Raw genomic sequence first — 25,337 nt, 5'->3', positions numbered from 1 at the left:
CCTACAAGTGTGCGTCACCACTGTCATGAGGTCTTGCTACCCTCATAACTATAAACACCCATGCCTACAGTTTAGAGTGAATGCCTTTCCCATTACAAATGTCTGCCATACATAATTCAACAGATCTCTGAATTACGACTTTGTACTATTGAAGCCTGCAACTAAGCTACACCATACTAAACATTCTAGTTCACTGTACCCAAGCTAATGCGGTGTAATCAGTGCCCTTGCGGCACTCACATGCTCAATCTATAAGCAATGTGCACACTACAGAGGAGCCTTTTGTGCAAACTACGAAGGCCACAGCACCATGCAACCATATCCAATGCTGGGGAAGTTCTGTAAAACAAGCAGGGCCCTCAATCTGTTGCTCACTGCAACACCAAAAGCACTATGGTAGTTACACTGCACTGTTCAATGCACGGTGGAAGAATAGTCCATTTGAGTAAATTTGAGTAATTCATTCGTGAATGAATAAATTTTCGATTTTATACTGTAATGCATTTTGAACCCAGTTTTCTTACCAGCTTTATGGCATTTTGCTTGGTGTTCTCATTACGGTAGTAAGCCATGGAGAACATGATGGAATCTGTAATTGAACCACGGTGGAAGAATAGACTATGTCTATTCTTCCACCGTGGTTCAATTACAGATTCCATCATGTTCTCCATGGCTTACTACCGTAATGAGAACACCAAGCAAAATGCCATAAAGCTGGTAAGAAAACTGGATTCAAAATGCATTACAGTATAAAGTAGAAAATTTATTTATTTACGAATGAATTACTCAAATTTTAGTCATTCAAAAGGAAACTTGTGATTATGTAGAGCCACACACAGTTAGCCATAACTGCCCTTCTCGTTCCAAGCAGCATCAGCTATGGTGGACATAGAAAGCTGAGGAAGGCACTATCAAAGGCGTTGTTCAACATAAATTCAATTTTTTATTCCAAGACACCCCACATATAATAGGTACAGTGGAATAGACATGAAAATGCGAGGATAGTTTTAATCACAGCAGATTCTGAACACAGTCTACTGCTGCCAATACGAGTGCTGGATTGACCTTCTGTATGTACAAATATAGTGCCAAGGAAATGCATTCTCTCTGTCCACTTACATTAAATGTTAGTCTTTACACAAGACTCTCCATCTTAATAGGTCTATACAGCACGACTGGCTATGTCATGAAACTTTATTTACACATGTTAAACAATGCTTGCCAGCCCAACAAAGACAAGTTGATACTGGGCACAAAAGATGTTTGGTGTTTTGCTTTATGGAACAGCGGTGGCTGCACCTGCGACGTTGCTGATCTGTTCAGGACTGCATATGTCTTCAAGGAAGATCTTTGCAAGGTTGCTGAGCCGTGTGTTTGGCGATTCGGAGTACCGCAACATGCAGTCGATCACAGATGCCGTGGTTATGTCTGCATCACAAAAAGTTTAACAATATTATGACCACCCTTTACTTGAACCTTTCTAACATGCACAAAAAAAAAACACGGGACGATTACCACTGTGCAAGGTGGGACTCAGCGATAGCTGTTCATGTGTTTTCACTTCACGATTACACTAATGTGCAATCTTTGCACCCACCATACCCTCCACCTTTCATAATAACCATACTCCTAATGCAAATTCCTCCACTCTTGCTATATACTCTCCGCCTTACTCACCACCCTCCGGGTATACGTTGCTCCAATCTTGTCATACACTTCTTCCGGGGTACCCACCTTCTGGGTGATTCCCATGGTGACCACCCTCCTGTTGCAGATTCCTTTTCCTCTTACTGTACCCTCCTCCTTCCACAGTAAATAACCACTCTTAGGATGGTTCCAATGTTAACAGAACCACCCTTCGGGTGCACACTGCTTCATTTCCGTCACTAACTTCTCCTTACGTGGGAAGCAGCCTTCGGGTGGTTCTCGTGGCAATCACCCACTAGTTATTGACTACTATGACCTGAAACCCAGGGAACAAGCGCTTAACAGCTGCTGCTATAAAGTTCCATCATCCATAAGCAAAGACATCCTTATTCCCCCTATTGTCTTCATGCAATAAGCAGCACTGCAATAACCAAACAAGTCTCGCACTCATGATGTAATTGCACATGCACACAAGAAGAGGAAAGACAAACTGCCCTGATAATCAACTGATTCCTACAGAGTTCAGATGCACGCAAGGATGCATTGTATATTCTAAAAAATAGATGCAAAAGGACTAGGCACCAACTACACAAGACATACCAGTACAACAGGGTCTGTCCATGGGTTTGAACAAAACGGGACAGCATTAAATACCAACTCGCACCAGTTCATTGCATTCAGCAAGACAGAGGTTTGAACAAAATGAAATGTACTATAGGCACAAAAAACGGGGATAGAAGATGAGAGATGGACGCAACAAGCACTGCACATCACTACTCAGCATCACAGCACAGCATTTTAAGCTGCACCTACTTCACAGTTTGATGTGAGGAAACTTCACAGTTTTTTCCTCATATCAATTTCTCAAATCTCAAACAGACGAGTTGTTAAACTGATTGCAAACTGCAGTACTCATGTAAAAAATGGCCAGCAGTAGGTGCTCAGTATCACTACGAATTAAGCAAAATCAACAAGTGAACACAAGGTTTGCACAAAGTAGTCATACGTCAGAAACCGGTGGAATCTGGCGATAAAATGCAGCCAAAATGTGACTAAACTGTGTGAAATAAACACGTACCAGTTTGACAGCCAGAGAGGCCAAGGGAAATAAGTGTTGTTATAGTAGACAACACAGTCTCTTCCTGCGAGTTAGAGAGGCACCTCACTACTTTGTCCAAGTTCTCAGGTTTCAAGACCTCTGCACGGAAGTCCTGATCTGTAAGGAAGCCAGCATAATTAAGCACAAACTCAGTTGTAGACCAGCGCATCAAAGTATGTCCACATGCAACGCACAATGCGCCATCTGCCCTAGTACAAGGAGAGTGGGCAATGGGGCTCAACACCATCCTCACTGATACGCAGGCATACCGCTGCAGAAAAAAAAAAAAATTCACCTACATCTAACTCTGTCAAAGCAAGTCTGGCCTTGACCGCGCGCCACAAATCAATGGAATGAATTTTCGATACGCCGACTGAGACTGTCAAGCAAATTCCTCAGTCCTGATTGAATGTTAATTCCAACTAGGTCTGCGTAGATAATGAACTTTAAACGTGTGCCTTCAGTGCCGTAATTTCTAACCACGCCATTACGTCGAGTAACAAGTCTGCTTGCAGCAAACTTTTCAAACCCAAGGGTGTTGATAGTTACTTTTGCGCGACAAGGATTGCGCGGTAGGGCGAAACAATCGATGGTGAAAAGCAAACAAGCTTGAACATGTCTCCGTTTGTTTATTCGGAGTAGAACAACGCTCTTAAAGGTAAGTGCTAATAAATTTGCTGCCGAAGACACTCACCTGAACACAAATTGCAGATCCCGCCAATGGCAAACTCCCTCAGGTTATCGTCAGAGCTGTCCAATTGATCTGTAAACGACAGAATGAAAAAAAAAAAAAATGAAAATCCGACTGCGCGAACAGGGCAGGCTGGCGAACAGCACTCGGCAAAACTTACCAATGAAGAGGCTGAGTATGTTCAAACGTTTGAAATGCTCATAATTTACGGGGTCGTAGGCAAAGTTGGCTAGATTGGCAAGAACTTGCTCTTTGGCCTCTGGAACATAACAACCAAAGTTGACAAGCGGTTTCAGTTTCTGCTTGCGACGCCATACAAAATCAGGCATAGCGCCACTTACCGTTGGAGCAGCTGACTTGAAACTCCGTCACAAGCTCTTTGATATACCTGAACCTTTCCTTGGGGTCGTAGCGAGCCATGGTATCTATGCGCTCATCACAGAACGTGCACGAGCCTTCTAGGTCTGAACAACAGAAAAAATGTTCCACGCAGCACGCTCGTCTCTCCACCATTAAACGTGGACTCCGAGAACAAATTTGGATGACGTCACTAATAAGTTCACCCGGGAGGCTTTTGATCTCGGAGGCTGAGCTCAATGGTGTGCTACACTGCCGACCGATGGCGACACCTGCTTAAAGTGAAAACAGCTGTTTATAAAAGAGTGGTAAACACTTTTGACTCTTTTCTTGAGTTGTTTACGACATAATCGTTTGATAACTGCGATACCTAAATTTATCCCGTTGTGTACGCGCGACGAATAACGCTGTTTTCGCTTCAGTCACCTAGCGTAACGCAGTCTGCTGGCTGCACGAGATCGAAAACATGTGTTTGCACCGCAGTGCCTAAGAAAAAATGGCGGACAAATCGCAACCTCAAGGCGCTCAAGGGCAGCCGCTGGTCAAAATAGGACACTATATTCTAGGGGAAACACTCGGTGTCGGCACATTTGGCAAAGTGAAAAGTAAGTGCACCTTTCAATGCGTCTTTATTTGCAGTAGCACGTGTTTATGCCGCCGCTTTAACTTGCTCGTGGAGTGTGCTTCGCAGTAGCCGACTGCAGACCGTCCGCGGAAAAACTAAATCTCTGAAAACGTAGCGGGTGCGAATTGCAAGCCGACAAGGCTTGCTGGCCGCAGTTGTTGCTACTCGCTTTCGTCTGCGAAATTTCATGTGTTGGGTCGCTACTTTTTGGTCGCCTTTTCAGCCCCCGGAATCCTGGCGTTGATGTGAAATGAAAATGCTGCATTTGTAAACTCGCTCTGGAATACTGCGCATGGTTGTAGTTATTCGCTGCATACCGAAGTTGGTATGCAGCGGGCCGTCTTAATTCTCGCAAACCGCTGCGAATGCGAGAAAAATCTCGGCGAAGGTGACGTGCAGCTGTTGCTCGCCTGCGGACAACAGGTTAATTTGCGCAACACTTGAGCGAGTTCATTAATGCGCCGAGCCATGAGAAGTGCACATTACTGGTTTTTCGCCCACCCTGCTATTCCCTTTGTTCTTGACGGCTGAAACACAAGGAGCTGGCGTGTGCAGTCACTTTGGCGGTCTGCTGGTGGTTTCAAAATCCGTGGCTGCTATTTATTTCGTTCTCCAACAGCGGCATGTCACCAACTGACCGGTCACAAGGTTGCCGTGAAGATCCTGAACCGGCAAAAGATAAAGAATCTCGATGTCGTCGGAAAGATCAGACGGGAGATACAAAACCTCAAGCTCTTTCGGCACCCTCATATCATCAAATTGTAAGCGAAACCATCACGAAAAACTCAGTTAAGCACAGTGTAACTGGGCTTTGTTAAATGGCAACTTATGTCTCTGCTTCTCATTCAGGTATCAGGTCATCAGCACTCCGACTGACATTTTCATGATCATGGAGTATGTGTGTGGCGGCGAACTCTTTGACTACATTGTGAAGCACGGAAAGGTGAGGCAGATAGTACAGCATAATGTTCAAGTGAACAGAGGTGTAGAGCTTGTTCAGTGAACTACCACTTCCCATTGCAGCTTGAGCTGTGCAGTTTGGAACAAGTTTTAAAGTTAAAATGCGTAAAGAGCTAACCAGATATGTTCCAGACATGGAAGTAGCTTGTTCCTGCATGTTCATGTGGTGTTAAACCAAGTGTTTAAGCAGCTGCAGTCAGTTATCAAGAAGGTGCACAGTTTCTGCTTTGTTAACTAAGTTCATGATGGGAACACTAGTTAATCCATTCATCAAGGAAATTTGTTCCAAGATGTGCTAACAACTGGCACTAATGCATTCTTCCATTCATCTTTCACTTTGCAGCTGAAAGAGTCGGAAGCTCGTCGTTTCTTCCAACAAATCATCTCGGGCGTGGCATACTGTCATCGGCACATGGTTGTCCACCGCGACTTAAAGCCCGAGAACCTTCTGCTCGACCAAAATCTGAACGTCAAAATCGCAGATTTTGGTGAGTTCATGCTCACGTGACGCATTGTAACAAAAGGCAGTAGTTTGGACCTTGCTTAAAACAGCATCAAAAGCTTTCGCTAATGCTCTGAAGCTCATACTCGTAATGCGGTTAGTGACATTGCTGTGTACCTATTTTCCCTAGGACTTTCTAACATGATGATGGACGGTGAATTCCTGAGGACAAGCTGTGGGTCTCCCAATTATGCTGCACCTGAGGTTATTTCTGGAAAGTGCGTAGCCTTTTCTTGACACACTTTTGGTTTGTCATTTGTGGCTTTACTTTACAAGCCCAGGCGAGGTTTGCATGTGTTGATACTTTTTTTGCTTCCTTCATCACAGGCTTTATGCTGGCCCTGAAGTTGACATTTGGAGCTGCGGTGTCATACTGTACGCACTCCTTTGTGGAACGGTGTGTGTTTCTTTTAGTCTTTGAGCTGGTTACGCGGTGCGGCCTTCTCATCTTGACGTTTTCACCTAGAATCCCGCTGATGTATGAAGATTTGAAAAAGAAGCATGTTCACTTTTCATGAGCTGTTAGGACTCCCATTTTTACCAACATCTGTGATATAAGAGTAGCAGATAACGGGCAGGGATGACATGCATGCAGGTGCAGGTGAATTTTGTGTACTTCCATTGTAGTGTTTCTATTGGGAGAATTTAATCGAACATGCAACTTCTTTTGCTCTAAGACATTTGACAATAGTTGACTGAACACTTGATTTATGTTGCTCTTGCTTACATGGCACTCTTTTGCAGCTTCCATTTGATGATGAGCATGTCCCAACCTTGTTCCGCAAAATCAAGTGTAAGTTCTGCATGGTGTTTGTTACTTCAGTATTCATTTTGTCGAGGAAAGTAAAAGACGACAATTGCTTAATAAGCTCTACTGTATGGCATGCTGAACTCCGTGAAAGCTGTCCCCATGCTTCTGCCTGTCTTTTTCTAATGCCCAAAACCTACAGACTGTGGTAACCTAGGCTACCACAACGGGCTGACGGTCATGTGCTGGTTCTGGTCACATGGGTGTCACTTGTCATGTGATGACATGGGTCTGGATGTTAACGGTCTATGCTCCGAGTCTAATGGAGAGGGCTCCCGAAAAGCATATTTCACTGTAAAACAAGCACGTGTCTAGAATGACTGTGTAGTCATGCCTAAAGTCATGCCACATTTATATTATGTGTTGCGAAAGGTGACACTAGATGGATTTAAATCAGTGGTGTGCACTGATTCTACTTCAGAAGTTGCTGTTACATTGCCATACAAAACTGGAGTTATGGTTTGAGTGGTGCTGTTGGCAAATCGATGTGGTTTTGTGAAATTCCAAAGTGTGTTACCATGGGATGTTTTATAAACTGCACCAGGGAGGCATTTGCTGCCTTGAGTTTGTCAAACATTCTGCCCTTCTCACATTACTGGCTGGCTGGTTTTACATCACTGGTTGAATTGGCTGCACTCTATGTTACCATGGGGACAAATTTCTGTTTTTCTCTGTAGACTATTTTAGGAACTAGCCCACATTTCCTCTCTACAGCTAGCCAGTGACTTGCAATGTAGTCGGGTTTCTGTGCAAACAGCATATTTATCCTGCATCGTGATGTGTGTGTTCCTCTCCTGTTGATGTGGGTGCTTTGCACGTGTGCAGCTGGTGTTTTCCCGATCCCGGACTACCTCAACAAGTCAGTTGTCAGCCTGCTCATCCACTGCCTGCAAGTGGACCCCATGAAGCGAGCTACAATGGAGGACATTAAGTAAGGCCATTCTGCAGCCTAACCAACAAGCAGTGTTCCAACTTTTCACCTCTTTTCAGGTGGCCCAGGACATTAAAAGCTGCTGTCGAAATTGTTGAGTTCTAGTTGCATAAATGGGCTTGTTGCAGGGCTTAGAATTTGTCAGAATCTGAATGCAAGCGTTAAGCACACTCCAGCTGTTCAGCAATGCTATTAGCATTCGTGCATATCTCTGATGTCCACTGTGCTGCTTTTACAATCTTTCTCTCTCCTCCTTGAAGAAAGTGCCTGTGTATTCCTCCATTTACTAACAAACACTCGCCGCAGTGGCTCAGTGGTTGGGCACCCAGCTACTGAGGTGGAGGACTTGGATTAAGTTCCTGCCGCGCGTCCGCATTTTGATAGAGGCAGAACGCAAAAGGTGCCCTTGTGCTGTGCACATTATAGATTTTCAGGTGGTCAAAATTTTTCCATAGCCCTCCTCCACTGCAGCACCTGTTTCTTTCTTCCTTCCTTAAAGGCCATCTCCGGGGGTTTTTGAACGTTTTGAGTTGATAATCACATAACATTCCCTAGTCCCCCCTTTCTCCAGCACAGAAAAAAACGTTTCTCAAGATGCCGAGTAGAAATAATTAAAAACTATGAAAACGAGGATGCCGAAACTGGGTTTCGACCAAACGATGAGGTCACGACAGATGGTCCTGCAATGTCATGGTTACTGTCACAAAACCTACCCAGTGCATGTTGATTGGCTAAACTGACAACTGTAATTGAGAACTTGGGCCATTTTTTTGTCTGGCATGACCAAACCCAGCTCACAATTTTGTCCTTCAGCAAAAACAGAGCTAATTTCAATGCCTATGCATCCAGTAACATCACACACGCACAAGGTTGCTCATGTTATTCTCCCTGAGTGAGGCCATGAAATGGGAAATTCTTAAATTAATTTCCACCGGAACAAAAAAACCACCCCGCTGCAAAACTTGGCACAAAGGACCGGAAAACTGTGGACAGCGTACCATGAAAGCTTCAGTAAAATCGGAGCAGCCCTTTCACTCCCTCCTTCATATCTTCCCTCACAGTGCAGTTGTGGTTTCCACCGAGAAGAGAGACAGTTACTGCGCCATTTCCTTTCCTCAGGAAACCATTCTTACAAACATAACTAGCTTGTTTACACTTGCAACTGGTAGCAGCCTTTACTTTGTCATCTCATGACCTAAACATTCGGTTTTTTTTGCATGCTGTGCTTAGAGACAGCTTCCTGCACATTTCTAGGCACAAAATGAAGGAAACCAGAGAGAGCCTCTCGGCAAATGTCAGCTTTTTGTGGATCCCTGGTATTGTGAGGGTTGCGCCTCGTGAGCACTCAGAGAGTGTAAACTGCACATGATACAGATGTGAATGAAAGAAAAAAAGAATCCGCTGCAGGAACTTTAATGGCAGTATACATGTGATGGCATATGTAATCCAGCCGGATTCTTTCTTTGCTGACAAATAGGCACACACAAACATGCCGTGCTTACATTTACTTGTGGCAGTCAGGCAGACAGATCGTTTGTTTCTGTGCATGCATATACATTTGTGTGTTTAGTGTATATGTGTGTGTTCATAAGGATTTTCAATCTTTATCTACTTGATGTTAAACTGTGGCATAATATTGACCTGTGCATTTCATTTCCTCTTCCACCAAGCAGAGTGTAAACAGTGAAGTAGGCTGAGATGCCTCCTACTGTAGTCTCAAGGATTTTTTTTTTTTTTTTCATTTTTCAGAAACCATGACTGGTTTAAGAAGGATCTGCCCGCCTACCTGTTCCCGCTACCTAACGATAATGATGCTTCGATAATCGACATGGATGCTGTGAAAGTTGTTTGTGAGGTATGGTCAGTTTCTCTCACTTCATCCTGTTGCAGCAAAACTTGCAACAAACAAGCGAGTTGCATGAAATGATATTGTACACTTGGTGATTTTATAACTCTTACAAGTTAGGACATGCACATGTCACCAGAGGTTTGCATATCTGCCACCTCAGCAGTGCAGTATCTGTGCTTCAAAAAATGAGGGGTGGTATGTCACATTGTTGCTCAAAATGTTTAAATAATTTTTCTCTGCCTGAGACCTTTGTTTGGTATTGTTAGGCAGGCTTTCTAGTAATTTTAGTAATTCTTATGCAGCCTTCATGTTGTACTTGGTGACATGATGAGCCACAGACCATAGGTATATATAAAAGTTAAAATATTTCCCATGACACTGACTGCGATTACTATTGATACGGCATCATGTTTAGATCCCTTACTCATACTAGTAGTGAGCACTCTGTAAATATAATAAATGTAGAATAACTGTTAGAATAGGTCTTAGTATAGGATAAAATGCAAGAAACATTTCTGTATACGTGACCCATTCTTGGTAAATGCATATGTGGCAAACATGAGTACATGGCTGGACCGAGGTGTATCTGGAGGCTGAATAATGGAAACAGTTGTGGTGTCTATGCACATTGTTGTGTGACGGACTGAGAGCAGCTGCCTGTCTCATGCAGCCAGGTAATTTGATGCCTCACGGTGTGGACATTGCATGGTGCAGCATGTTATTACTCTGCTACCCGTTTGATGTAAACGAGCATCGGAGATTCGCAAAGTCAGAATGGTTCATTGTGATTACCTCGTTGCTGCCTTCTTATTGAGCCTGTAATCAATATTTTGTGATGCATGAATGGACAGGCATGGCTAGAGACGAGACATGATGCAACTTCACGCATTTCACAGGACACGTCTTTTTTTCATGTCTCTGTTCAGTATTAGCACCAAATAACCATGGATCGATGCCATCTTACTCAATACTGCATCACTTTATTCAAGTCCATGACATCACGGGGAAACAGAACCCAGGATTCTTGTTCATGCTTTGCGCTTTGGCTTCTTCTCTTTCCAGCCCTCATTAACTTGAATTTTGAGCCACTTTTGTAGAAGACAGATCCTAACGTATGTTTGCCTCTCCTGCATTTCTTTTTTCTTTTTTTTTTTTGCAATGGTGCCTGGAGTAGAAGTTTGGCGTTCAAGAGAAGGAGCTGCACAGCGCACTGCTCAGCGGCAACCCGCATGACCAGCTGGCAATTGCCTACAACCTGGTGGTGGACAACAAGCGCATCGAAGACGAGACCGCTAAGCTGGAGATCAAGGACTTCTACCTGGCCTCCAGCCCGCCACCTACGGCAGCCCTGCTTGATGTGAGTTTTGGCGAGAGCGAAGCTGAACCGTCACGTGTAATGTCCAGTGTGACCACGTTCTTTGGGAACGCACAGATTATTCGCCTCACACCACACTGTCTTTCCACCCGGGGTATTCACTGAGACAGAGCAGTTGACATGTATTGCCGCTGTCTGGCATCAGGAGGAGGATATGAGCTATAAATAATTGAGGGGGCCCACTTACGTCATGTATGCTTAAAGGGACAGTCTACCAACTTTTGTCGGCTGTATCTCTTCGCAGCAATCGAAAGTGCCTTGCCTAGTAAAATTTGTACCTGGCGGTGGAGCTCTAAAACATGGCAGGACAATTTTTAAAAATTTTTTACATATGGGAATGTCTGTTTCCCGTGGCGTTTGGAAACCCTGACATCAAAGACCAGATGGCTTCCTGTGGCCTAGGCAGCAGGCAGTGGCAGTGTCGAACATTAAATTAACTGGGATGCATAGGTTTTTACTAAAACAATACTTCAATGCACTGTAATGGTTTTAAAAAAACTGTCAGTAAAATGGTGATATCTGTCAGATACCAGCAACCGTTTTCTGCCGATAGGAGTGCTGCTGATGGCAGGGCCACTGTGAACATGATGGCTGTCTATTTTTTTTAAACATTTTAAGGAATGAAGAAAAAGCAGTGTTAAGTCATGCAAAAAAGGATGACTAGCTGCAAGAGGAAAAAAAATAAGGCGTCTGATTTTCTTTCCAACAAAAATAACCTTCTCTGTTGCTCTCGGTCGTGTTCATAAAGTGTAGTGTGTCCACTCCCGGTTACATAACCCGACTGCCACCAGAACCTCAAAGTTTGGTTAGTGTGATGCCACAGTCAGCTTTGGCCTGACTCTGCCAATTTTGAGATATAAATTCCTGCCAGAACTGAGAGTTCCGCCCTCATTATCCATAGAGAAAGGTCCACAGGAATGTGCCAGTATTTTTATAATTGCTTTGTACAGTAAACTGTTCCTTTAGGAATGGTTCTGCACCTTTCTGGTGCTGCAAAAGAAAACATATAATAAGGGAACTCGGAGTGCGTGGACTTTTTATACCTAGATCATCCTGTGCTTACGGTGTGCATATATGTGGCTATAATTTCAACAAGAGCCCTTGTGTGCAGGACGTTCCTTATTTGAAGCTGCGTATTTCATCTTTTTATTACATGTTTATGTATAAAAATGCTGTAATAGGTGCAGAGCCTTGCATGTGAAATTTGGTTATCTGGTAGAGCAAATGTCCTTAATCATAAAGATCACCATATAAAATGCGTGTAAGGGCGACACTTCTTTTTACCAGATTTGAGGGCCAATTTTATGCCTGAGGCATATGGTCGCAGTGTGTGAAAAAAGAAATTTAAGTAAGAACAAAACAACGAGTCCTCGCGCACTATGCTTTTCGCACGTCCAAACCATGTCCATTTGTCAGTGTGTAGCTATTGTACCACACTTCCATCACATAGCAAAGCAGCTCTTCTTCCAGTTTGGGAAACTTGCGCTGTTTGCATTGGAAAGCGCACTTTTTGCAGCTTGTGTTCCTCAATGCATCCTTTTCGTTGTACCATCGTCGGACACATTTCTGGTCCGCGTCGAATTTCCTGCCCGCTGGACGCTTGCGTTGTTCGAGAGGAAACTCTGCAACTTTCAATTTAAAAGCCAGCCGGGTAGCTATTAAAGTGTTTGCCCATCTTGCTAAAATTCCAACGCTCGGTGGCAGTTCATGACAAAAAAAAAGCAGACAGCACACGGAAGCCACAATGCACGTGTGGTTGACGGGCACAGAAAAGCTGCAGCCGGTGATACTGATGCCGATGCGGGTATCGGAAGTTCGTGGAGGAGTAAAAAATTCACAGGACGGTTACGACTACGTAACGCGAGATTCAGCGATAGCTGTTTAGGCGTTTAGTTTACGGGATATTTTTAGGAATAAAAGACAGTAATCTCATATCGCACTGGTGTAGTGGTCAAGTGATGCACCCCTGCACTGGTAGGCACCATCCGTACAGAGCCACCTGTAGGGTTATGCGACCCAGGCTGACCGTGATGTAAGGTGAGTGCGTTGATGACATTAATGCACCCACTTGTTACGCCAACGGCGACAATGGCGGTCGCGCAAGCCAGGGACAGGCGCCTAACAGCTATCGCTGCAAAAAGTTGTTGATGATGGTTACCTGCGGCCTCGCGCGACATCCATGGGTGCCAACTGGAAGCTTCTGTGTGCGTGCATTTCGAAGGTTATTCTCGCATGGTTCATGGAAAGGCTGTGTTCGGCCCTTACAGGTGTTTTTGTTTTTTAATATTTCCTAAGGAAAAGCCCGTACCTGGGCGTGGCATTTACACATGTTTATATGGTAAGTGGTTAATGAACAGGTTCTAACCAGCTTGTATATTGACATTGTAATATTAAACAAAATGAGGCACCCTGTAAAGACTGCCTGATGCTACTTCTGAGTGGATTGTTGAAAGTGTAAAATTGTTTTTGTTGCCTAGACAGTAGTGTTTACCCTTTGTCGAGTGGGCGGCGTCTTAGCATGGCAATTTTGGATGCTCCACCTTGCAGCAAAGCCCCCAGAGGCCACATCCAGAGCGCTTGGGGAGTCGGCAAAGGATGCTCAGCGGAGGGAATGGAGCGGATCGCAAGGGCACCCCCATGAAGAGGGCAAAGTGGCATCTAGGTGCGTTCTTCATTGCCTTATTCCCTGTTGCTAGCTGCACTTTTGTAATGTTCCCAGAGGACTAACGGTGCATTCACAGTTGGGCATTTTAGTGTCTAGAGCGAGCGAGATTTATTGCTGCGACTCGGCTTCCACCGGTTACCCCACAACTTGGTACCAGCACAGAACCGATCTTTGTCGTCGGTAGCTAATGAGGAGGCTGCACTCTCACCCTTGCCTGTCATCAACATCTTGTACAACCTCTCAGTCGCCCCAGTGGAGCGGATGCATCTGGTACAAGCACCACAGCATTTCAGTGGCAACAAGTTTTGGCTCGCTGTTGATGCTAAACATCCAAACGTGAACATACCCCAAGAGTAGCAGTCGTGAAAGAAAGTGGCCTCATGACTGCGTAGCGCCATTTCTTAAGAGGAATTGCTCATGGTTTTCTGTCTAGTTGAAGTTGTAGTGCATCGGGTTATGGAGCTTAATTCTAGTGCTGCGGTAAGTTAGTGCCACGGCAGCCCCCAGTCCTTCGTGAGAAATTGTTGATATGAAAATCTGCTCCTGGTTTTGTGCGGACTGCATCATTGTTGCATCTCCACGAGGGTTTTTGTTGTGGGAAGTCCTGTGTCAGTAATGAGTAGCATGGAAAAAACCTTTGTGCTGGGTCCCATAGTGTGCGAGACATGTGCGGAAAGAAACCAAGACAGGAGACAAGAAAGACAACTTGTGTCTAGTTGTTTCCTTCTGTTTGCTTTGTCTCTTTTTGTTTGCTTGTTTTCACAATCTTGCTGGATTGTGAAGGCTTACAAGCCGGGCTAGTTGCCTGCTTTGTTCTCTGGCCGTTCACTCAGCACTAGGGTCGTAACTGAAAATCCTCTCTATTGAAAGCATTGAACCTTTGGCCGGACCTACACGTTTGAGTTATAGTGGTCGTCCGAGAGGTATTACGAGTCTCACCGTTATTAATCCGTTTTCGGTAAAGTTTTGCACTACTTCTAGTACAGCAACAGCAGAACATGATGCCTTTTTCTGAATTCGAGAAACCTCTCTTATACTCTCACATTTTATGTTCCAGCACTAGGTTCCTTAAAGGTTGGCAGGACTTGAATATGGTTGTAAAAATGTTAATAGCGTATGGAACTGTAAACACTTCTTGCCTCTGTTTCTCACAAGTAGTAGTTCGTGGAAATGAGGTTACTGTTCATTTTGCTGAAGTATCTTGCTGTGAGTGTGATCACTTCACAGGTAACACTATTTTTCTCCCTCCTTCCTGGCAGGCATTCGATCACAGAGCAAGCCCCATGACATCATGAATGAGGTCTACCGCGCCATGAAGGCACTCAATTTTGTGAGTAACATTCTGCTTTGATGCACCCACGGTGTCATCGTTTACACTAGGGCTTTTCACAGTGGGTTCCTTGAAACCCTCGGGTTTCTTGCTGGTGCCCTTTGGGTTCCCCGGGCACCTGAATTCATGTGTGCGTCAAACACCAACTTTCCGTCCCCCACTTTATTTTTGGTCCAGTTATACTGCAGTTTTTTATGACAGACTGTTCCGCTAATACAGCCAGTCATAACTGAATTTAGGCATTTTACTGCAAAAGTAGTGCTAGTGGTCGCCCCCCCCCCCCCCCCCCCCCCTTTTTCGGAATTTGATGTCTGGTGAAGTGAAGCCCCCAGCCCAAGTTAGGATCTTCCAGCCACCTACCTCCCTACCACATACCATAGCTATAGGGGCTACCCACACATCCTCACCACCCTGGACCCACCACCCCTGCCCACCTTAACCCTTCAAAAGCGCCATTCATCACCCATCCACCCAACCCGCCTACTTCCAACATCTACAAGGCCTACATCCGTTAGAAGCCCAAGCAGCATCTGAATGAAAAAGCAAGCCAGATCCAATTTAAAGACGCACTGGGAATGCCAGTTGCCCTCCAAAAGCAGCAGCCACCTCCCCACCTCACACTACCCCCCTAGCTAGGGGACTACCCGTCCAGCCACCGCCACCCTCGTCCTGCTTCCACCCGCCTTCACCTCCCAGATAAATCCTCCAGCATGCGTGAAGCTTCAGGTTAGACTAAAATCATCAACGTAATCGAGAGCAAATGCAACTGCTTTTCCAGAATTGTCACATCAGATGTCTGATCATCCCATAATTTTTTTAGCAGCCTTACATCTGCACATTCTTTTTGTGTGTACATGTTAAGCAGGAAGGATGAAAGCCATTTGGGTTCCAGCAACCGCGGTGGCTCACTGGTTATGGCGCTCAACTGCTCACCTGAAAAACATGGGTTCAATCCTGGCCGGAGCAGTTGCATTTTGATGGAGGCGAAATCCAAGAGGCCCATGTACTGTGCAATGTCAGTGCACGTTAAAGAGCCCCAGGTGGTTGAAATTTCCAGAGCCCTTCACTGCTGCGTTCCTCCTAGCTTGATTCACTTTGGGACGTTAAGCTCCCATAAACCAAACCAAATCATTTGGGTTCTCAAACTTGGCTCCGTGGAACCCAGGGGTTCTGCGAGCACCCACACTGGCCTGTCCCCCCCTTCCAGTACACTTCTGGTGGGCGTGTGCGGGGAGTGTGGGGGGTTCCTTGGCACATGTGGATGGCTTTGGGGTTCCTTGGGGCAAAAAAGTTAGAGAACCCCTGGCCTACAGAGTGGCCAGAGTTGGAAACATAGGCATTGAAACAGTGCCAAAGCTAATCTTCACTACAAGCACTGTATCATGTCACAAGAAAGCATTGGCCTGATCGACAAGCCAGTGCCACTGTCACCTTCCTATGCAACATCTCTTCACAGGGCAGTGATCACTGCCGTACATGTCTAGAGGGATGGGGATGGGCAGGCGAACCTGTGAGGTCATTGTGCTCAGCATCAAATGCCACAGCCTCTGAACCTCCCGCCACTGGATGGTGGCGTGGAGGATGCAAGGTTGCGGCCAACTCAAATGTCTTGTGGTGCATACCTGTTTGTTTGTCTGCAGGCAAAAAAATGGGGGGGGGGGGGGGATTGAAAAAAATTAGCTGCAGTTTAACTATTGCTGAACCTGGTTAGAGAGCAAAACCTATCGGGCAAGCAGACGTGGCTTGGTGTCTAACTTTGAGTGCGTTCCACACACTGGATAGGCAGCATGCCCACCCTGCAAATTATGCGCCCTTCCTTGCCTCACATCGGAGTCTAGAACATTGCCAAATGAACGCCGACGGCCTGTAGTAACAGAGGAGAGCGCTCGGTTTCGGCGGCGGCGGCGGCGGGGTGACGCCATAGCTGTCACGTGGTTTCTCCTCGGTTCAAGGTCAAACTTACGCACACGGCGAAGAAGCTACGAAGGGGAGTAGTAAGGCTTTCACTTTAAATTGGTGACAAGGGGATGGTAATATTTAGAAAATATTGCTCTCCCCCCATCCTATTCTCTCTACTGCAGATTCCTGCTGCCATCTAGTCTGGGGAAAACAGCACAAAAAGAGTTCTCCAAAAGATGGTGATTATGCAGCAGAATGGCCTACGCACAGTTGCAAATCAGACTAGTCATGCCCACTCTCATTCACTTTTCGCAAAATATCAAGTAATTGAAGTCAATATGCTCTGTGTGTGCAAGCTTCTGTTAACTCTTAAATCAGAAATGCATAAAATAGCAAAATTAAGAGAAAACACTTTGTCTCGGCCTACTCGATATCCAGAAATTTGGTGCGTACCGACACCTCGCACAAATTAAGGCATGCAGATGATTTGTATCAGTCTTCCACAAGCACTAAATAAACTACACCTCACCGCAGAGAGCCTGCGTACATTACACAAAAAAGAGTTGGTCGCTGTGATCTCATCAGGCAACTGCGAATGATGGTTCCTTGAGTGCATAATTTTTCTAATCATATGACCAGTTTCATGTTGTCTTTTTTTATTTTCTGCCACTACATGACATTCTGTTGGTGATTTCTATTTGGTGATGATTTGCTGTTGGTGATATTCTTTTCCCTGCTGCCGCTGTCGATGTAGATGTTTGTTCTATGGGAGATGGGGCCTGTCGAGCCACAAAACCGTGGCTTTTTTTCTCGCCTTCCTTATCACAGCTTACTGTACAGTGTTTTTCTTGTATGTTTCTATCATGCAAAATTCTTAACTGTGATAGAATAAAGGAATTCAAACTCAAATTTGTCCTCTGCCATATTTCCCCTTCCCCTGGAGGCAACATAATGGCTCAGCACTGGGATTCAAAGTTTGCTACACATCATCTGATTTGTCTCCTTGATTGTTATCTGTTTCTTCTCCCTGCAGGAATGGAAGGTGGTCAACCCTTTCCACGTGCGTGTCCGCCGGAAAAACCCAAACAATGCACGCCCGGTAAGCGGTTGGTTGCCTGTGCTCCCCGTGAGTGGAAGAATCTGATGAGGCTTCTACTTTTCACCACAGGTGAAGATGAGTCTGCAGCTGTACCAGGTGGAATACAAGAGCTTCCTCCTCGACTTCAAGTCCCTTCCAACCAACGAGGAGACAGCACCGCAGGATCCAAGTCAGTTCTGCTGCAAATCGTTCTGTAGCTGTAGTTAACGGCATTAACTTACGCTCAATGAGCAAAGATATTGTAGAGCCTGTAATCTGAAAGTGTCCACTAAGCAAGAGTGACCACTTTGGTTTGCACCGGTTGGTTGCTGCGCCAAATCCAGAGGCGGCGATAGCAGACTCGTCTTTTCTTTTACGTCGTCTTGGCTGAAACTGCACTTCCAGCTGCATCGATTATTGTAACGCAGAAGTGAATATACAGGGTGATTCTTTTTAACCTGTACAAATTTTGATTTTAAAAATGTGAGAGATATATCGGTGCGGTCTCTTGAGCTGGACTGTACAGCAAGGCAGACATTATCTACCTTATATGGATCAATAACTAGACGTATGAACCTAAATTAACTAATAAACCTTTTTATTTTTGATCTTAGGGGGCAAGGTTATATAGAGAAATTCGTGGCCATCACCATGGAAGGTGAGCCCTGTTTTTAAATTTTCTTAACCAGTAATGTTGTTCGAAATATCGAATGTGTCAACTTGAGAACTGTTGAGTTGGTTTTCTCGCATTACCTAATTATAAAATGGCATCGTTGCGCGCGATATCGTCACTGAAATCAAGTTAACTTCTTCTACATCATCAAATGCAACAACTGCATCTGTATTTGATATATCAAATATGCGAGAGACGCTGTTTTATAAATATGCAATCTGGGAAAGCCAGCTCAGCGAGCTTTCAAATGTGTATTCATGGCATTCGATATTTCTAACTACATTGCCAATTAAAAAAATTTAAATAAAAACAGCACTTACCTTCAATGTTGGAGGCCATCAGTTTCACAGTATAATGTTGCTCACTAAAATAAAAAAAAACTTTTTATTAGTTATTTTAGTTACTTCATCATTTAATTATTGATCCAGTCAGGTACTTAATGTTCACCTTGCTCTACAGTCCATCTCAAAAGGCCGCACCGACTTATCGCTTGAAGTTTTTAAAATAAAAATCTGTAAAGGCTAAAATCGGCTTGTATTACAAAACTTTTGCTATAAATGCTTATGATTTGTACAAAATCATTCAGAGGCAGAAACAGGCAGAAACAGAGCTTCTAGCAACTCATAAAAAAATGGGCTTGTATTAGAAAACTTGTGCTATAAATGCTTATGATTTGTACAAAATAGTTCAGGGCAGAAACAGGCTGCTTGTGTTTGATTTAAAGGAGGCAAGAGCTTATAGCAACTCATGCAGGTGGCTGTGCCGTTTGCAGAGCAAGAGAGCATGTCCAACTTGCACATGTTCACTAGGACATTTCCCAAATGCGGGGCCAGCTGCGTCGTTTTGTTCCCAAAAATATTGCTTAGCATCCTGTGCATGAACATAAAACCTATCCTACATGGGCTTTATCCAAGCATTATCAAGTTAGATGCACCAGTCAGCCAGTACTAATGTAGCCAGTATACGTATAAAGGAAAGGACTAACAGGTAACTTTTAAAATGTTATGTACTGGTTTGTAGTGCTCCTATAATTCTAATTTTTTTATAGGGATAAATCAGGTTTTTCCTTAAGTCATTCCACAGGCCTGGGCGTGCCAGATTTTAGTTTTTGTCCGAAGAATAGGCAAAAGAACGTGTTCTGCTGCAAGATATAATTTGGGCCGCACCTAAATTGCAACAATCTAAATAGACGTTGTACCAAAGGACCATTCTGACTCACTATTTTTTGCTCATTATGAACTTCAGTCATCGTATTTTCATGCCCATGTTACACGACTGGCAGGTGTGTGCATATTTTAACTCCCAGCGCATGCTTTTTGACACTGCAGCAACCATTTGGAATGCCCTGTCAGTTTGAAAGGCACATTGGCTAGAACGATGTACTGCTTCATAAATGATTCCTGTTGGACGAATCATTGCTTGCATTCTGAGGACTTGGCTGGTAGAACCACTTTCCAGCCTTATCTCAACGTGAAGCCTAGTTTTCGGTGACAAAAGAATTTACAAGCACTGGCACTTAACTGAAGACACGTTTTTGTTCAGGTCGCACTGGCCAGCTACATTTCTGCATCAGATTTACACGATAGTTGTGAAATTTGGTCGGGGTGAAAAAAAAAAGTTTCGAAGACTCTGCCATTCTCCACATATATGTACTCCAGGACATTCATGTTTTGAAAATGTTCATGATTGGTTAGATTACCTTGAGAAGGTCTGTCATAGTTGTGATCACAGCTGTCTGTGAAACATGTGCAGGCTGGTTTGAGAGTTCAGTCCCCGATTTAGATTCCAGATGTGGCCTCTACTACCACATTTGAATGAAGCTGAGTTAATGGCTTTTATGCTCTAACATTTGAAGCTTTAGACTGTACTCTGTGATGAAGTCTCTGTGCAAAGTATCTTAACCATCCCCTGGCTGAGCACTTGTACTTCCTTGAGAAAGGTTGATGAGAGAGAGTGAGACATTGAAAAGAGAGTGCCTCTGGAATCAACCGTGTTGCAAGGAATTCGTAGCTACAGTTCCAGCCGTCTTTGTACTTGCTTGTTGTCTGAAAACTGCAATTCTGAATTTTTGTGTACTTAAGCTCCTGACGTTAGAACAGATCAGTGTAACTTGACTTTATGTATAGGTTTACGCACTTTTTTCTTGATCCCACTGCTGTAAATTTTCAGTGTGCTGTGCATGCACGTGTTTACACACCAAGGTAAACACCATTAAAAACGCATAACTATATGTGGTTGCTAAAATAGCTTGATAGGGTGCACAACATATGCATTTTCTTCACAGATTTCTTTCTCACTTCTCCAATCTTTTTACTATTGTTTTATATTTTCTAGAGACATGTCATGCCTATGTAACATGCAGAAAAAAAATTTTTTTTTCTATATTGGTGAGCGCTTGCTTTACTCACTGTTTGTGGAATTTGACTCTGTGCAGGCGTTGCCGAGACGAACTACACCCAGGTCCACAACACCATGGAGTTCTTCGAGATGTGCGCCGCACTCATCACTCAGCTGGCCCGCTGAGCCGCACGTCGCGTTGGTCCACGGTGCCAGCCCAACTTCCAAATCGACCTCAATCCCCAGTGTTTGCAGCGGTGGCTAGATTGGGTTAGCGTGCTATCCTCCGAACAATGACCTTGCAAGGCATGGTCAGCGCAGATTCTACTTTTTTCCCCCCAGTCGTTGTCGCTTTCCAATAGTGCATTGACTTATCTGAAGCATTTCCCGAGCGCCAGGCATTGTGGCAGTACTTGCCTGCTCTAGGACTGGTGCGCATAGCTGAATGGCAGGAGTGAGGATGTTCGGGCTAACCAAAAGCCTGACCCAACCAAACTGCAACTCGGCACATGCTGAAAGCAGTGGCTGCAGCTTGGAAAATGCGCCTTTAATTACACTTTAGTCCTTTCTTTTTTTTTTTTGTGAAGGCCGAGAGTAATCTCTCGTTCTGAATGAGGATCCAGATGTAGTCTACACAAGATGCATGTTAACAGAGCCATGGGATTTAAGGCCGCATACAATTAATTGCCTTTTCTCCCTCGAAAAGTGTCCCCACGCCTCGATCAACACTTGCCATACATTTTTTTTTTCTCTCATTGGAACGGGTGGCGCGTTAGCCGAATCTAGTCACCGTACCCTATATACAACAAGCCACCTATTATGTACGTGCTTGCATGTGCCATGTTGCACAGTCCGCTCCTTTCTTTGCGAGTGGAGATGGATATATATATATATATATATATATATAGGATGTTTTAGTTCTCGTTACTTTTTCTTAGTCTACTTAGAGAAAAGAAAAAGAAAAGACGTTTCTACTGTGACGAGAATGTGTACGGAGGAAAAAGCAAAAGGTAGCTATGCTAGCCACTCAAGCGTCACAGACCTTGCTTTGGCCTGTGTCACAGCAGCCTTTAATAACAGTCATTTCAAACTCCACATAGTGGTGCTAGTACAGGTATTTGCACAGAATATGAGAGATTAACATTTACCATGAACCAAACCCGTTCTTGGACCATCGTGGCTTTTTGTTTAGATACATGGCCTCCTCTTGTGGAGACAGGCCTGTTATATAGAAGCCGCTTTGGCCGAGCTGTTTTACTGAATTGCTGCTGTTATCGTTAATGTGATTTCTCATCTTGGTTTAATGTGCAGTTTGCGCATTTCTCCACAGCTCCACTGACGGAACACAGGGATGGCCTGTAGTCTGTCTTTAATTCAGCAGATGAATAAGTATATGCACTTGCAGTAAAAACACTGCAAGCCTGTGCTTGTAGCAGCATGAAGCACTGAAGGATGTTTGACAATCTAGTCTGTTACAAAGATATGCAACAGCTGGACTGACGAAACACCGCCAAAATGAAATAAAAAATATTGACGTGCAGTGGTAATGCAACGCCATCAGACAGCCTGGCATTGAAACCAAGTAACATGTGCTTTTATGTAGTCCAGCACATCACTACTGGAACAGTTTACTGCAACATCCCAATAGCATTAAAAGCGTTGAATGCTGTGTTAAATCAGTATTTCTGGAGTGAGGAGGGATTTAAAATACACATTCAGTGTTGATCTAGAAAGCAAAAGTCACAGGCAGTTACTGGTGCGGCTGTGTGTAGCCTGAATGTGGGCCTCCCGAGCTCATGCGAGTTGTTGGAAAGCTGTGTGGCAGACAGAAACTTTATGTAGAAAAAAAAAAATAAACTACCAGCTTAGCTGGCACTTGGGACAGATACCCCAAGCATGCAGTAGTAGAGATGGAGGGGAACTTGTTTTTTGTTCTGTAGTCTAAAATGAATTATCCTGTACATATTATAAATATATACATATGTACGTATACGTCAATACAAGAACAATACCATTGAATCATGTCTTTCTTGCCTTAATTGTGGTACTTGGCTGTAGAGCCTAATGCCGTACTGATGTTTGCAAAGTCGCACACCTTTTGTGGTTGCATTTGCACTTACATTTCACCAAGCATTCCCGACTGTTTGTGTCTTGCACTGTCGGGACAAACCTAAATATTCCGAAGGAGCCTCACGCTGAAGTTTATGAACGCATAATTGGTTTAGGCTGTGAGCATCACTGTAAAATGCTTTCTTCTTTGCACCAGTTTTGCAGAGCTTGAATATAAGGAATGTAAACCATAGTAAATATACCCCTGTTGTATAAACAGCTAAAGTTTGGTAGTTACTGGGAACTTTAAACTTATTTGTGGTTGTGTAAACAGCAGAGCATTATGTTCGCTAGTGAAAGTGTGATAGGCGACTTCAGTAAATTCAGTGCTGCCAAGTCCTACAAAAATTGGCCGAATAAGAATTTAAGCGCAGAGATAGTCTTAAGTTAGACAAAACACCAAGTTAAGCAAAACTGCTGCAAGTTTACTAGACAAGATTTTTTAATGAGCCATTCCAGGCTTCGTGATGCGTCTTGGCACTTATCTCCAAGGTGTTATTAAACATTTGAATCGAATCGTTTTGGACTTTGCATGATGTGTTCTTTAGTAACCACAATTTGGTGCAATACCATAACATTTTTCTTTCCTAGCTCGCAAAATTTGTGTTATAAACACTCTATTTCAATCATAGCAGTCAACGCTGCAGAGGCTGCGAAACCATAGTACTCCGCCACATATCATTCGTTGTTCTCAAAGCGTCGGAGAGTGTTTGGACGAAAACAAAGAGCGATATGAAACAAAGTGCATGGTCGAAATTGCAAGATCAGTGTTTGGGCCCTCTGGCTGTAATTCTATTAAGTGTAAACTACTTTTTAGGCACAGATGAACTCCAAGCGATTCGGCCTACCAGCTGCGTATCATACCGCCACGTCTTTCTTCTAGAAGTCTCGTCAGTCCCAAGACAAAAATTAAGCAAGAGGCAAAACGAAGCCTCTTACAGAAGCCGCGCGAAGCTTTGCACAATGGGGGGAAAAAAAATGACGTTTGATTTGCATAGTTAGACCAAATGGGAATTAGATGCGCATTTCGGTTCCGATGTTCATGGCGAGATAGATTACTGCCCGTATATGCAGAATTGGTCATTCTTTTATTTTACAACCATAGATCCCTGGGAGTACTCTAAAACTCTTGATGCAGTGGTGCAGCAGTTAAGCGATGCGCCACTGTTCTTGCAGAGGAGAACCAGGCTGCCACCAGCCATGGTGAGCAGGTTGCCAGGATATGTATATATTACATACACGCACACACCTGGGCAGATCACTCACAACCCAGTGGGCAGCCACAATGCACAACGCTCGGGTGGGACTGTATAAAGTCATTTTGGAGCAAGCAAAATCGTGTTTAGGAGCAATATGGCTCAGGCAAATTTGCATATTGGAGCAGTTTGGCGCAGCCAAAATTGCACCTTGGACAGTCTTCGAGCAAAATAAATTTTATTTTGATGCAGTTTGTATAATAATTGCAGGGGTTTTATGTGTCAAAACAACTTTGATTATGAGGCATGCCGCAGCGAGAGTTCTTTAAATGTGAGCCGACACCACACAATACACGTGCCTGTGTAGCACTTTACCTATATAAAAATGCGAATGCCTTGACCGGGATTGAACCCGCATCTTTCGGGTCAGCAGGTGAGCACCATAAGCACTGTACCATCGCAGCGGCACTGCAGTTTGGAACAGGCCTATCTGAATTTCGGTAGAATAATCTAACATAGAAGCAGATGTACCCCATACTGAAACCGCCTAATGAATGCAAATTTTGGTAATAGGCACTGTAGGTTTTTTAACAATGGTACATAGCAGACAAAGTAGTCTGCAACAATGAATCTGATTTTTCGAAATACTAAGACATTTGTTTATCAATTCATATTCCTTTCATGACTCAACAGTGTCGGCTGCACCGCGCAGACACTTATGACGGGCGAAAATGCTCCCAAACCCGCGGTAACAATTTGAGTCACCGCAGACCCAGAGATGTGGCATTCGACCACGGGCTGGTAAACATAAAACTATACCAATCCATCTTTATTCTAAATCCGCTGGGCCCTCAAAATCAACATGGCTCAGCGCCGACTTTGCTCGCAACGCTTTCAGCCTCCTTTTCAATGCTTTGTGCGTAAGTTATGAAATGCCGCGCTGCCCCACTCAGTTCCTCAGCGTCAGCAGCAATGACAGCCGGGACTCGGGAGTGGCCACGCGCGCACCATCACTTGCTCAAACCGCCTAAAAGAGCATGAAAATTAGAAACTGTGCCGGAGGCGCCCACCGCGCGGAATGTTACAGCTGCATTTTCTTTTCGAGAAACGAATGATCCCGCTGTTCGCGACCACTGCCGGAGCACAGATGCTGAAGTCGTTTTGGCACAAAGTGGCGCAGTTTGGAGCAAGAAGTTGCGTTTGTAT

The 25,337-nt window shown here is 44.3% G+C and overlaps 2 protein-coding genes across 2 annotated transcripts; one reads left to right on the top strand and one right to left on the bottom strand.

The window, feature by feature from the left end:
• Positions 1 to 1,176: 1,176 nt before the first annotated feature.
• On the bottom strand, positions 1,177 to 3,991 carry LOC144111070 (armadillo repeat-containing protein 7-like). The gene is made up of 5 exons (XM_077644203.1): positions 3,779 to 3,991; positions 3,598 to 3,696; positions 3,441 to 3,509; positions 2,726 to 2,863; positions 1,177 to 1,428 (listed from the first exon to the last, which is right to left on the bottom strand). The coding sequence occupies exons 1-5, from the start codon at positions 3,948 to 3,950 to the stop codon at positions 1,277 to 1,279; spliced, it is 630 nt and encodes a 209-aa protein (XP_077500329.1). The 5' UTR covers positions 3,951 to 3,991; the 3' UTR covers positions 1,177 to 1,276.
• Positions 3,992 to 4,068: 77 nt separating this feature from the next.
• On the top strand, positions 4,069 to 23,451 carry AMPKalpha (AMP-activated protein kinase alpha subunit). Its single transcript, XM_077644202.1, has 15 exons — positions 4,069 to 4,399; positions 5,039 to 5,180; positions 5,269 to 5,362; positions 5,723 to 5,867; positions 6,012 to 6,099; positions 6,209 to 6,278; positions 6,626 to 6,674; positions 7,515 to 7,620; positions 9,370 to 9,475; positions 10,644 to 10,826; positions 13,392 to 13,506; positions 14,769 to 14,839; positions 17,772 to 17,837; positions 17,907 to 18,006; positions 20,924 to 23,451. Exons 1-15 carry the CDS (start codon positions 4,291 to 4,293, stop codon positions 21,010 to 21,012), a joined length of 1,533 nt encoding a protein of 510 aa, XP_077500328.1. The 5' UTR covers positions 4,069 to 4,290; the 3' UTR covers positions 21,013 to 23,451.
• The last annotated feature ends 1,886 nt before the right edge of the window (positions 23,452 to 25,337 follow it).

Source organism: Amblyomma americanum, chromosome 11 (genome assembly GCF_052857255.1).
Source record: "Amblyomma americanum isolate KBUSLIRL-KWMA chromosome 11, ASM5285725v1, whole genome shotgun sequence".
Classification (NCBI taxonomy): domain Eukaryota; kingdom Metazoa; phylum Arthropoda; class Arachnida; order Ixodida; family Ixodidae; genus Amblyomma; species Amblyomma americanum.
The sequence above is the reverse complement of the archived record's forward strand: the minus strand, read 5'-3'. Positions and strand labels throughout refer to the sequence as shown.